Below are 12,333 nucleotides of genomic sequence, written 5' to 3' on the forward strand. Positions count from 1 at the left end.
GGAAGATGATGACTTGAATAATGTAATGCAAACCAATTACATCATTGCCTCATCATTAGAGGTGACCTCCAGGACCTTTTAAACTGGGCTGTCTGGGGATTTTTGTTCTTTACAGTATAACCGTCCCCAAGCATCCCAGAAGAGTTTTCATATTAAAAAAAAAGTAATTAAAGACTGCCAACTCTAATTTTCTCTGGCTTTACGTGATGATGTTCTAGCACCCCCACTGTCAGCTCTCAGTCTTACAAATGCTCATACTGAATCTTTGATCAGAGGCACCCTCTAAAAACTGCTAGGGACTGATGTTAAACAGATTGAACAATAGCTGAACATTAAAAAACTGACTAAAACCCCTTCTTTCCTCCATTACTCAATTTTCACACTTAGCTCACAGACCATTTAATTGCTTTTCCAGACAGAGTCAAAGGCAGGTCTTAAATTTTAAGCTAGAAAAACCTTTAGCCTGTCTTGCAGGTCTTTACACATAAAGGCAGCAGACAATGGCTCATTCTTGTTTTCCCTCCCCATCTGGAGGATGATTTTATGCCACAGATAAAGAAAATTAACAGTCAATACAGTTTTACAGAAGTGCATTAGTATGCTTATAGTTCATATATTTCTTACTGCCAAGAGACATGAAGGAAAATTCCAATAAAATACATTTTGATACCCTAAATTGTGGCAAGTCATTCAACACAGGGCTCCAATCCAACCGTGCCAGTCAGCCTGCCAAAAATGCCTTTTTGAACCCAGCAAGATGATTCTCTACAGTTCAGCTGTACTAACAATTAATACTGCATTTGGAATACAATGAGGATTCCTAGATTTCATGTTCTTTCTGTATTTTCACTTCTGGCTCCAAAGTGAGTATTTTTTACATTTCAGCATACCCAGAAAATTAAAAATTGCTCCTCTGAAATTAAGCTACAAAATCAACTTCTACAAAATCAACTTCTGTAGGATGGTATGACCTTCTCTTCTAGAAGAAAATACAACTGGCACAATCTGGTTAGGAAATAATGTTTGAGAAGGTTTAAACCTTCAAATTAAAACATGAACCATGCAAGAGATTCAATTCCACAGATTCATAACCAAGTTATTAAAAAAGCATATTAGGCTTAAAGATAGAGAAGCAATCATAAAACAAAATTTTGTTGCTGCTCCTCTAAGTCACCCCAGAAATACTGAATTTAATTTTCCTTCAGACAAAATCAGTACGTTCAGCAGTCTCCATCTGATTAATCACCAAAGACACTTCAGTGGCGCTCAACTACTTTTGTACAACTCAACAAAAACTCACATTAAGTGGAAAAACCCCTGAAACTCTAATTTGGTAAAACAAAGCAATGAGTCAGCTTTTCTTATATCATCTACTGTTTTCCTCAAAAGAAAGTTTAGCAAAGAATGGCATTAAAACTGTCCCTTTGCAAAGGTAAACAAGCACTCCACAGAGTTAAAAATAAGCGGAGTCACAAGACTCCTTGCAATATAAACAATCCACAAAACACACAGGATGATTTCCTCACAGAGAACCCCACCAGCACCTATTTGTATTTCTAGGCAGAACTGATTCCTGAATTGTACTTACAGCTTTAAATACAGAACACTGCTGAATCACTGTTTTACTGACAGGATCTCTGAAAGCAGCAGGAAGCTCATTTTTCTTGTCCTATGACTATACCTCATTCAAATAAGCTGCAGACAATGGCAAACATGAATTGTGTACATGATAAAAATCATTAGACTGAGTAGAACCCAAAATGCAGAAGCACAGAATGGACCTTTCCATCCATGACAACTGCTTTTTGTTATTTATTTCAGGATCGAGGTGATGAAGTCAAATTATTTGTTTACATAGAGCAGTTCAAGTCAAGATAATTAAACCCATTTCAGTGTACAAGTGTAACTGCAAAATAACCCCCTTTTCTTCTGGAACAGCAGTCTTGCTTTTGGAGGGTTTGCTTTGTTGGCTTGGGTTTTTTAAAAATGTATTCTTAAATTACTTCTTATGAAACTACTGGAAAAAGGCTTTTTATATGTAATAAGAACCCACTAGGCTGAATTATACCAGCATAATCACAGTGATTTAAATCTCCCATCTTCCCCTGTACTGATATTACACTTAAGCCCTTAAGACACCCACAGCCATCTAAATGGCCAAATCCACAAAACAAGGACCTAGCCAGAATTACCTCACCTCTGCAAAAATGTGCAAGCATATGGGGAAGAAATATGATCAATAAGCCATTCAGCCCTTGCTCAGATAGACAGTGGCCAACAAGAAGCTGCTGTGGTTTATCAGAAGCTCCTTTTACAGCATAGGTGTTATGCTTTATAACCACTGATTTTCAGAAGCTGTTGAGAGACTGAAATTGAAAATAAAATAAATATTCTCTAAAATGGCTTTTTTTTCCCTAACATTATGTTATGCACATGTGGGTTTTAGCTCTATTATGTGCAGCCTCTATTACACATTTTAGACTGCAGACTCTGAGCTATTTCATTGTGAAGGTTGTCTCCTCAGTACAAAATTATCAATATGGCCATGATTTATGGAACTGTGTTTATCCACTTTTTGCAGAGATAATGCTGCAGACTGATCCAATACTACATAAATCTTGATAGTATTTTCAAGAGTGACTACCATAAATAATTAAAACTATCCTCATCAAGCAAACAGTGCTGGGAGATTTCACACATTCATTGGGAGATGCTGACACTCGCTCTAAGTGCACTCACCTAAAGTGGGAAATCAGCTGCTTCAGTCTCTCTGGCTCTTTAGGAACAAGTTTTTTCAGCTGGGTTAGAATCCTAAGGTTTTCTTTTGTTTCTTTAATATACACATAGAAGGAAGAAAACCAGTTTTCCCCTTTCCATATCACAGAGGGCCTTAACTATTAATCAGAAATATTCTACATTAATCAGAAAGTTCCTAACAAGGGCAGCTCTCTCAAAGATTAAATCAATTGCAGCTGCAGCATAAACATGACTCTAAAAGTCATTACTGCTTTAAATAACTGGTTAATTAAGCCTACTTTCATTATGATACAGTCTCATTATACTAATGTTCCATCTCATTTCAAAACCAATGTAAATTTCCACAGACAAAACATTTTGGCTTATGATGAGGAGAGGGAAAATAATAACAACAATAATAATGAAAGAAAAATCAATGAAGACATAAGAATTGCTAAGGAATTACTAAGGAAATGTACCTTGCTTTATTTTCCCCTCCAAAATATCTGCTGTAACATCTAATGGACATGTCGTAATATCAAAGGTCATGATTTTGGAAAAGAGATACAGAACTTCATATATTCAATGTTTTTGTCAGCAACATTCTGACAACCCACAGGAGATTTTCCCATTATTCTTGTATTAAAAGAAAACTCAAATCTGCTACAGCAAAAGGAGACCAGGCCTGCTCATCACTTCAAACACAGGCTGGGACAACAGAAAATCCACAATCCAAATAAATATCACTGTTCTTGGGCCAAATCCCCATCCAAATGGTCACACACTGAGAACTGCTCCTCTGACCAGCCCCCCTCAGCTGCTGTGCCCTCTGCAACAACAGCAAGAAACACAACATACGGTTGTCTCTCTCAGCTATCCTCCCTGAGTGTAGGAGCTACGGGACCGCTCTGTCCTTCCTTTTTTGGGTCTGTGTTTAGCCTTAAAGTCTCCTTGGAATAGAGAGCTCTCCTGTCCTCAAGGATCACGGGTGAAGGACACCTGAACCTAGGAGAAACAAAGGCAGAGGAGTGAATGCTCAGCACCTAACCCTTGTTCCTCCCACCACAAGCAGTTTACTACAGAGATCCAAACATCACAGATTGAGGGAATGAGAATACAACTCCTGGGACACAAAGCATGCCAGGTGCATACAGGGACAGCAGCATTTGCTCACAATGTAGAATGAAATTGATTTATTTGGGAAATAAAGGGCAGAATTAAATTGGAAAGAAGAAATATATGTAGGGATACATGTCATAGAAATCCTTGCCAGTAAGGCACACCAGTGCTTTCCTCAGAAGTGCAAACAGAAGGTTTTCTCTTCCCCTTTCATCAGGAGTCTGCTTTCAAAACTGCAGTGACTACTTTGTTTCCAAACGCTGTCACCCAATTACTTATTTTAAAAAAAGATGACTAAAACTTCTCTATTCTGCTCACTTGCATTATTTCACAAGCAAACTGTTTGGTGGGGTTATTTTTGTGGGTGGGGGAAAGTGGGTGCAAATTGAATCTGAACATCATTTGTAAGCACTTCCAAAGAATACCTGTGCAACAGTTTAAATATTGAAAGTTTTACCTGTTACATAGACACATACAGGCTTTGGGATCTTGAAGTTATGCTTTGCTTAAAAAGTCACAAACTTCTAATCCATTAGCATTTCCCTTATGAGACCTAAAGCTTCTATGAGTCTGTGAGGTGTTTAATTTTTCATAAACTTATCTATGCTCAGTTTTAGCAGATCTCCCAGAAGTAATACAAACTGCACTTGGGTTTTTCTCCCCAAGTATCCACTGTTAAAGATTTCCAGCTGTAAAACCCTCCCAGCACTGAGGCCACCCACAAGCTCCCACTGCCTGGTTTTGCTGGGACACCCGAATTCCGATGGTTGCTCCACTTTGATCTGCAAGCTGGAGCTTCTGCCTCTCAATCAGGGAATGCCAGTCATGCCAAGTTGTGCAATGATTGATTCACTGGGGAAAAGGGCTCAGTCCAAAACAAGCACACTAACATCTTCTGAAAATACCCTTCTCTGTGTTTTTACTTAATGAAAACATTATATCAAAGAGAAGCCACAAACCAACCGCTTCTGCTGCATTATAGGTGAAGTGTTTTCAGGCAGAGTTCCAGTCCCAGCCAGTAATTCAAAACTCTCATGTAAATAAAGCTTAGGGCAATGTGGGATAAACAGGCAAGACAACACTTGCAATCATGCAGATACTATTCCAAGAGACAATGCCACTACACACTGCATCCATGAATGAATATGAGCCAAGTCTGGGAAAACCAAGAGACCAAAAGCAGGATAGAGGATATCTGCTTCAGCCACCAGGGATTGCAACAACTGGGAAAAGCAACACAACTTGTGTGATGACAACATTCTTCTAACTACCAGCAATCCAATTTCCCAACACTGAGAGCCACCATGAAGCTCAGCTTCCTACAGGAGAGAGTACCTAATTACCAAATCTTCATAAAACAAAGAAAAGTTAGCTTGATACTTCTTTTCAGCAGCAACAAGCCCCATCTTCTCCTAACAGAAGGAACTGCCTCTGCTGTGCAGGTAAGCAAGACAGTTAAGCCTGAGTGGAACTGGCACCTTATTAGGGTGAAGGTAAAAGCTTTAAATGCAGTAACAACAATGAGCCCATGTCATTTATTTTCCAGTTTTGTCTGTCAGCAATTTTTCTAATTACTGAAGCACCTTAAAGCATGATGTGAGCTCTACTGACTGGGCAGACATAAACAAAGCTTGTCTTTCATATACTGCCTGAAAGAATATACATTTGTTTACCTTGCCTGTCTGGAGAAGGGCTCCAGTTACCTGTAAAAGTTGAAAACAGGTGAGCTTTCTGAGGCCCAGCATGGGAAAGTGCAAGTCATTCTTAATAAGCTTTTTTCAGCTCTTCTCACCTGCTAAACTGTGATCTCCTAGATATATAGACTATATAGTACATATATTCTATAAGTGTGTGTATATATATATAAATAAATATATATAATATATATGGTATATATACTATAGTATATAGAATATGTAGTGCATGTATTCTATATACTATATATATAGAATATATTTATAGTATACTATAAACTCAGTTGCCTTCTTGTTTCTCCACTCAAGCAATAAACTAGGAGAGATCATGAGTGGGAAACAGCAAAAAAATTAAATAAAGTCGTTTAGAGAATGCACACAACCACTAAATTCTACTCAGTTTAGGAACTTGGATGCAACTTGGTTGTTTGGGCCACTTAGCACATCAGACAAGTGTTTCACTCACAAGCTGTCATAAAGGCATTTGCAAGACTGCTGTTATATTTACTACTTTTCTTGGGAGTTTTATTTAAGACACTGTTAGTAAGAAGAGATTATTCCACATCATCAACCACCTCATTTTATCTCAAATTAAGTGGCCTTCTAAATTAATTTTAGAATTTTAAGAGAAAAATATGAACAGAAGCCTTTTAATATTTCTGTCATTTCTACATCAGATACTTGCATTCACAAATATTAAAAAATGACATAAAAGATTTACTAACCCAAAACATGGAATTGCAAAGATCTATGGGCAGGACTGCCTCACATAAAAGATAAATCAGCAAAATTCTCATCAGCTAATCTCAAGGTGATTTGCATATAAATAATATTTTAAAAATATATAATTTGCCATAATGGATATTAGAATACCAAACACAAAAAAAAAAAAAAAACAAAAACAAAAAAAAAAACCAAAAAAACCACAAAACACAAACCAAACCCAAAAACAGCTATCAAGGAACATTTTTTGGTCATTTACAAAAATGAAATGGGAAAAGTAGTGCAGCAGCACACCCAACTGAGGAATAAAGTCATTAGCCAGGTGTCCCTTTTCTCTTCCTATAAACTCCAGGTTATAAACTCCAGGTTATAAAGGAATCACCTTTATGCTCCTTGAGGAAAGATTTCAAGGTGTACAAGCCAAACCCTAGGTAAGCTTTTGTTGTATTTGTTCTCTTGTTATTTCTGTCTTGGTTTTGTTCTGAAGCCAACCTGCAACTCTTGTTCAAATAAAGTGGGTTTTTCTGGTCACAGCTCAGTGATCTTTAGGTACATAAAGGTCTCCACAAAGCTAAGGTGCAACTGAAAATGCAGAGGTGCCACACTGGAAACAGAGCTGAACCTCAAAAACTTATATATGACCTTCACAAACTGCAGAAGGAACAGGTGACAAATCCCCTAGTTATTATGACTTGGGTTTTTTTCCAGTAATAGGCAAAAAATGAATGGTAGCTGAGCCAAACTTGGGAATGTTTTATATGGACAGGGACAGAGGGGGCTCTATACGGCACCCACAGAAAAAATGTAAAAAGAGTTGCAAAGTCTTTGGCTTGAATCAATATAGGGATAATGATTTACTCACAAATACACAGAGCACTGCTGCTCCCCCCAGCATTCACCACAACTTATTTACTGCCAGAGTCTCCTGCCTCAAACCCACCCAGCCCCAAGTGCTCATCTCTTCACCCCCAACAAAGCCCACAGAAGCAGAGTCTCTCCTGCTGTGGTGTAACTGTGCTGGCAGCCAGCAGAAATCACCTTCTCACCTCCACAACTCCCATATGCTACAGGACCTGCTGAGGGCAGGCGCAGCTCTCCCTCCTGAGGTCAAGATATTGTTGCTTGCAGAAAGAACAAGTCGTTAAAAAAACAAAACCCTCCACCACACACGTGGGCTACACTTTGTGATGCCAACCTGAGATCATTTCCTCTTACTCACTTCCTAAAACAAAACCCCTTTCTCGAGTACAGGCTCTTTCAGTTCTTATTCCCTCCCCAGTTTCACCTCTCAGGTATTGAAGGCAATCAAATCCTTCTTTAAATGAACTTCAGTGCTCCAATCCCAGCTAACAGGAAGTTCCTAAATTAAAAATACTGCTTTATAATACCCCACATAAAAACTAACATGCACTAATTGATCTAAACGTGCTGCAATGATTAAGTAATTTGTGAGACGTGCAGCTGGGGCCATCCCAAGCCCTAGGAAGTGCAGTTTCAAGGATCAGAGAAAGGCCTCTTTTCTAAATCAAAACCAAAAGTAACACGGGCTCATAAAACCACCTCCAAGCCTAAGTCCCACTGCTTCAACACAGCAGGTGGCAATAAAATAACTGTATGAAAAGACAGCTGGGAGGAACTTTTGGATGAAGTCTTGGGAGACTTGGGGCTTCACATCAGGCGCTCCTAGGGCTGAACAGGGAGCAGCAGGAGCGCTCCGTCCGTCCCCTTCCCAGGACAACGAGCGATGTCCCCAAGCATCCAAATTCCCCGGGCCGGGAGCGGCCACCACGGCGAGCCGCGTGTCCCCGCGGCAGGAGCGGCCTGTCTGAGTGCCCGCTGAGGGCACCGGGGGCTGCCCCCGGCGCTTCTCCCCGCGGGGGGACCCAGGGAGCGGCTCCAGCGGCGCTCCCCACACGGGGAAGGGGCGGCACCGGCGAGACCCCAGCACGGTGTGTATATATACACACCGGCTCGGGGCTCCCCCAGGCCGGCTCGGGGCCCCCCAGACCCGCTCGGGGCTCCCCCAGACCCGCTCGGGGCCCCCCAGACCCGCTCGGGGCCCCCCAGACCCGCTCGGGGCCCCCCCGGCCGCTGCCGCTCCCGGGCCGGGCCCCTCAGCCCGCCGCCCTCAGCCTCCCTTACGTGTTGTCCTGGTTGAAGTTGGCGAAGAGCAGATGGCCGCTACCGGCGTCGCCGCTCTGCCCGGCCAAGTTCATGGCGGGACAGCCCTCGCCGCCCCCGTCCGGCGGGGGGAGGACGGGGAAACACCTCGGGAAGGCTGCGCCCCTCAGCCGCGGCCGCCGCGGCCGCCCCGACCCCGCCGGGGGCGGCACCGGCGAGACCCCAGCACGCCCCGCCCGCTGCCAGGCCGGCTCGGGGCTCCCCCAGGCCGGCTCGGGGCCCCCCAGACCCGCTCGGGGCTCCCCAGCCCCGCTCGGGGCCCCCCCGGCCGCTGCCGCTCCCGGGCCGGGCCCCTCAGCCCGCCGCCCTCAGCCTCCCTTACGTGTTGTCCTGGTTGAAGTTGGCGAAGAGCAGATGGCCGCTACCGGCGTCGCCGCTCTGCCCGGCCAAGTTCATGGCGGGACAGCCCTCGCCGCCCCCGTCCGGCGGGGGGAGGACGAGGAAACACCTCGGGAAGGCTGCGCCCCTCAGCCGCGGCCGCCGCGGCCGCCCCGCCGCGCCTGCGCCCTCCCGGCCGCCGTACGGCCGGCGCGCCTGCGCGCGGGCGGCGGCGCGGAGCGGGTGGGGTTGCGAAGCTAAGCAGGGTCCGGCGCGGGCGGCGGTGGATGGGAGACACTGAGCTCAGCGCGGATTCCCGGCGTGTCCCCGATGTGTCCCCGCGGTGTCCCCGCTGTCCCCGGGCTCGGCGCGGCCACCGCGGGGCTGTCACCGAGGCCCCGCGGTCACGCCCCGCGCTCTGCCCGCCCGCCCGTGCCTCTGCAGTTCCGCTTGGTGCCGCGGGATGTCCCCGAGGCTCAGCGGATGAGCGGGCTGGGGCTCCGGGCTTGGGGAAAAGGGAAAAAAAAAGGAAAGTTGGGGCTGTTGGGGCTCTCAGTGTCTGAAGGGGGTCTTGGTCAGGATTTGTAGGAGTAGGGAAAGGAGGAATGGGTTCACATTGGAAGGGAAATAGATACACAGAGGAATTCTTTACTGGGGTGGTGGTGAGATGCTGGAACAGGTTGTGGATGCCCTCCCAGTCGTGGCAGTGTCCAAAGCTGGGCTGAACTGGGCGTCCTGGTCTAGTGGATAACACAAATTGCAGGGGGAAAAAAGGATACAAAAACCAAACCAAGCCAAAATCACACAAAAAAAAAAAAAAAAAAAAAAAACCCAAAAAAACCAAAAAAAAAAAAAAAAAAAAAAAAAAACAAACCCAACAAAACCACAAAAAAACCCAAAAAAACCCCAAAAAACCAGAAAACCCCCCAAAAACCCCAAACCAAACAATAACAAAAACCAAACCAAACAAAAACCCCCCCCCCCAAAAAAAAAACCAAAAAAAACCACCACCAAAAAACCAGAAAACCCCCCCAAAAACCCCAAACCAAACAACAACAAAACCCAAAACAAAACAAAAAAAAAACCCAAAACCAAAAAAACACCCAAAAAACCCAAACCCACAAAAACCCCCAAAACCAACACCAACAAAAAATAAAAAAAACCCCAACAAACAAAAAAAAAATTAAACCAAAACCCTAAAGAATCCAACCAACAACAACAAACCTCACCAAAGGCAAGAACAAACCCCCCCCCAGAACTGAAAAAGCGATTTTTGGAAATGGGATCAGCACCAAGGGATCCAACAAACAAAAAAAAAATTAAACCGAAACCCTAAAGAACCCAACCAACAACAACAAACCCCACCAAAAGCAAGAACAAACCCCCCCCAGAACTGAAAAAGTGATTTTTGGAAATGGGATCAGCATCAAAGGACTAGCACAGAAAAGGGTAAATCTCACAAATATGAGCCACCAGGTGCTGGGTTTGTGCCTCTGGGGCTGTCTGGCTCCAGGGGATTCACGAGTGGGGCTCACAGAGCAGTGTGGAGTGATGGAGCCTCCCCCTCACCAGCCTGCAAGGCACAGAGACCCCTCCAAAAGGCTCAAACCCAAGTGGCCCAGCTCCCTGCTGCCCTGAGAAGGATCAGAGCCCAGCTCCAGGCCCTGCACAGACACCCCAACAATCCCCTCCTGTGCCTGGGAGCAGTGTCCAAACCCTCCTGGAGCCCTGGCAGCCTTGGGGCTGGCACCATTCCCTGGGGAGCCTGGGCAGTGCCCAGCACCCTCCAGGGGAAGAATTTTTTCCTCCTATCCAAACAAAACTTCCCCAGACAGCTGCAGCTGCTCCCTCGGGTCCTGTCACTGGTCACCAGTGAGAAGAGATCAGAACGAAGGAAGAAAACATCCCTGGGCTTCATGAGCCATTCCTCATCTAAAGGAAAACTCTGCAAATTCCACCCTGCTTTGGTGACACTAAAAAAAAAATAAAATCTGCATTCAGGGTACCCCAGAATACTGAAATTTCTCCTTAACACCCTTACAATTTCTCAGATATTTACAAGGTGGGGAGTGCACCAGGAGATGGGACAGCAAAGAAAAACAAGCTGGGCTCGTGGGCAGAGTAACAAGGAGAGCTGCTGTGCAGGGAAGGGACACGTCCCAGCGGGGTACAGGTGCTGTGAAAATCTCCCCATCCCACCCTGGAGCAGCCCCTGTGGTTCTCTGTCTGCCAGGTTTGGATTGCTGGGGCTGGAGCCATTCCCCAGCACGATGCTCGAGGCTTTGGTTGCCATAACAACTGGATTCAGGCTTCAAAAATAGTAACTTATTTTTCATTCAATTTGCCTTTTGCCCTCTGAGATGGATCTATTTTGGGATGGATTGTTTGCTTCAGGTGTCCCTTGGCAGCACCCTCAGCCGTGGGCTGGGGGCTTTGGGGATGGGGGTTATTTTGGTAAATGTGATTTATCATCCTTTCTTCTTCCTCTCCAGGCCCAGAGAGCAGGTACAGCAGGGCACAAGAACCATGACAAAATCTCTGCCACAGCTCTCCCCATCGTTTGGGGAAGGAATTTGAAAAAAAAAACCCTTCCTGGCTGAGTGGCAGAGCGTGGGAGAGTTTTTCAGAGATGATGTCACTCTGCATCTCAGCTTGGACCTGCCACCCTCAGCCAGGCCTTGGCTGTCCCAGATATCCTCCTGAAAATGGGGTTTATTTTGTTGTCCCCCCACCTGCTGGATCCTGCCTGGTCCCCACTGGTGTCTTCCATCCACGGGGGGAATTGTGCAGGAGGGCTGAACCTGCTGCTGGATCCTGGGGTGCTATCCTGGGGGACACCCCACCCTGCAGCTGCACCTGCAGCACCCCTGAGGGACCGAGCTGCTTTTGGAGGGGCTAGCAGAGGGTGCCAGGGTTAATCCTTGCCTTGAATGAAGGGATTCCTTCCTTTTGGTCTGCTTTGGCTTTTGGAAGGGCCGTGTGCTGGATTTCCCGTGGCAATGGCCATACAGCCCTTCTCATCGGGGTGTCCTCAGCTGTCCCCCCCCAGCACTGCCACAGCTCCAGCAAGGACAGGGGCTCTTGGGGTGGCCAAGGCTCTGCTCCTCCCGCTGCTGCTGACCCCTCTCTCTGCTTTCTTGTCCCTCAGCTGCTGGCCTGAGGGTGCCTGCAGTCCCTGGCACAGGATCACACCCATCTGCCCCCGGACAAGCCCCCATCACCTTTTGTGCCCCCTCTCTGAGCTGCCCAAGCTCAGATGTCCCTGGGGATGTCCCCTCCTGTAGGAGCCTACTTGAGTGCTGCAGAGGAGGGAGGGGTGAAGGCTTTACCATGGAGATGGGCTGATTTTGGGGTCCTTAGTGCTTGCCTTGCCTCGTGCTGCTTTGTCCCCCTTCTCCCCAGCAGGGAGGGATGGGGGGTGCTGGAGCTGTGCCCCCTCCCAGGGGCACCACGCAGCGATGGGGCTGAGGCAGAGCCACCCACCCCGGCTGGGACCTCTGGAAAATAATGGGGTAAAAAAATAATTAAAACCGAATAAATAAAAGCAAAGCCAAACAAACCA

At 45.8% G+C, this 12,333-nt stretch overlaps 1 protein-coding gene and 1 long non-coding RNA gene across 4 annotated transcripts in view; one reads left to right on the plus strand and one right to left on the minus strand.

Annotated features, from left to right (window-relative positions):
• Positions 1-8,591, minus strand: part of WIPI2 (WD repeat domain, phosphoinositide interacting 2) — a 26,935-nt gene extending 18,344 nt beyond the window's left edge. For 2 of the 3 annotated variants that reach the window (XM_039732570.1, XM_039732569.1), the window contains exon 1: positions 8,415-8,591. In XM_039732570.1, coding sequence (XP_039588504.1) covers positions 8,415-8,488 — 74 coding nt within the window. In that variant the 5' untranslated portion in view covers positions 8,489-8,591. Of the gene's footprint in view, positions 1-3,594; positions 3,742-8,414 lie in introns of all 3 variants that reach the window. The other variant, XM_039732571.1, reaches the window with a different exon arrangement.
• Positions 3,761-11,057, plus strand: LOC120513300. The gene is made up of 3 exons (XR_005630237.1): positions 3,761-5,297; positions 6,625-6,703; positions 10,603-11,057. It is a non-coding gene; the product is annotated as an uncharacterized LOC120513300 (long non-coding RNA).
• Positions 11,058-12,333: the final 1,276 nt, after the last annotated feature.

The sequence above is a fragment of the Passer montanus genome, unplaced genomic scaffold (assembly GCF_014805655.1).
Source record: "Passer montanus isolate IOZ18808 unplaced genomic scaffold, ASM1480565v1 scaffold8, whole genome shotgun sequence".
NCBI classification, from domain to species: domain Eukaryota; kingdom Metazoa; phylum Chordata; class Aves; order Passeriformes; family Passeridae; genus Passer; species Passer montanus.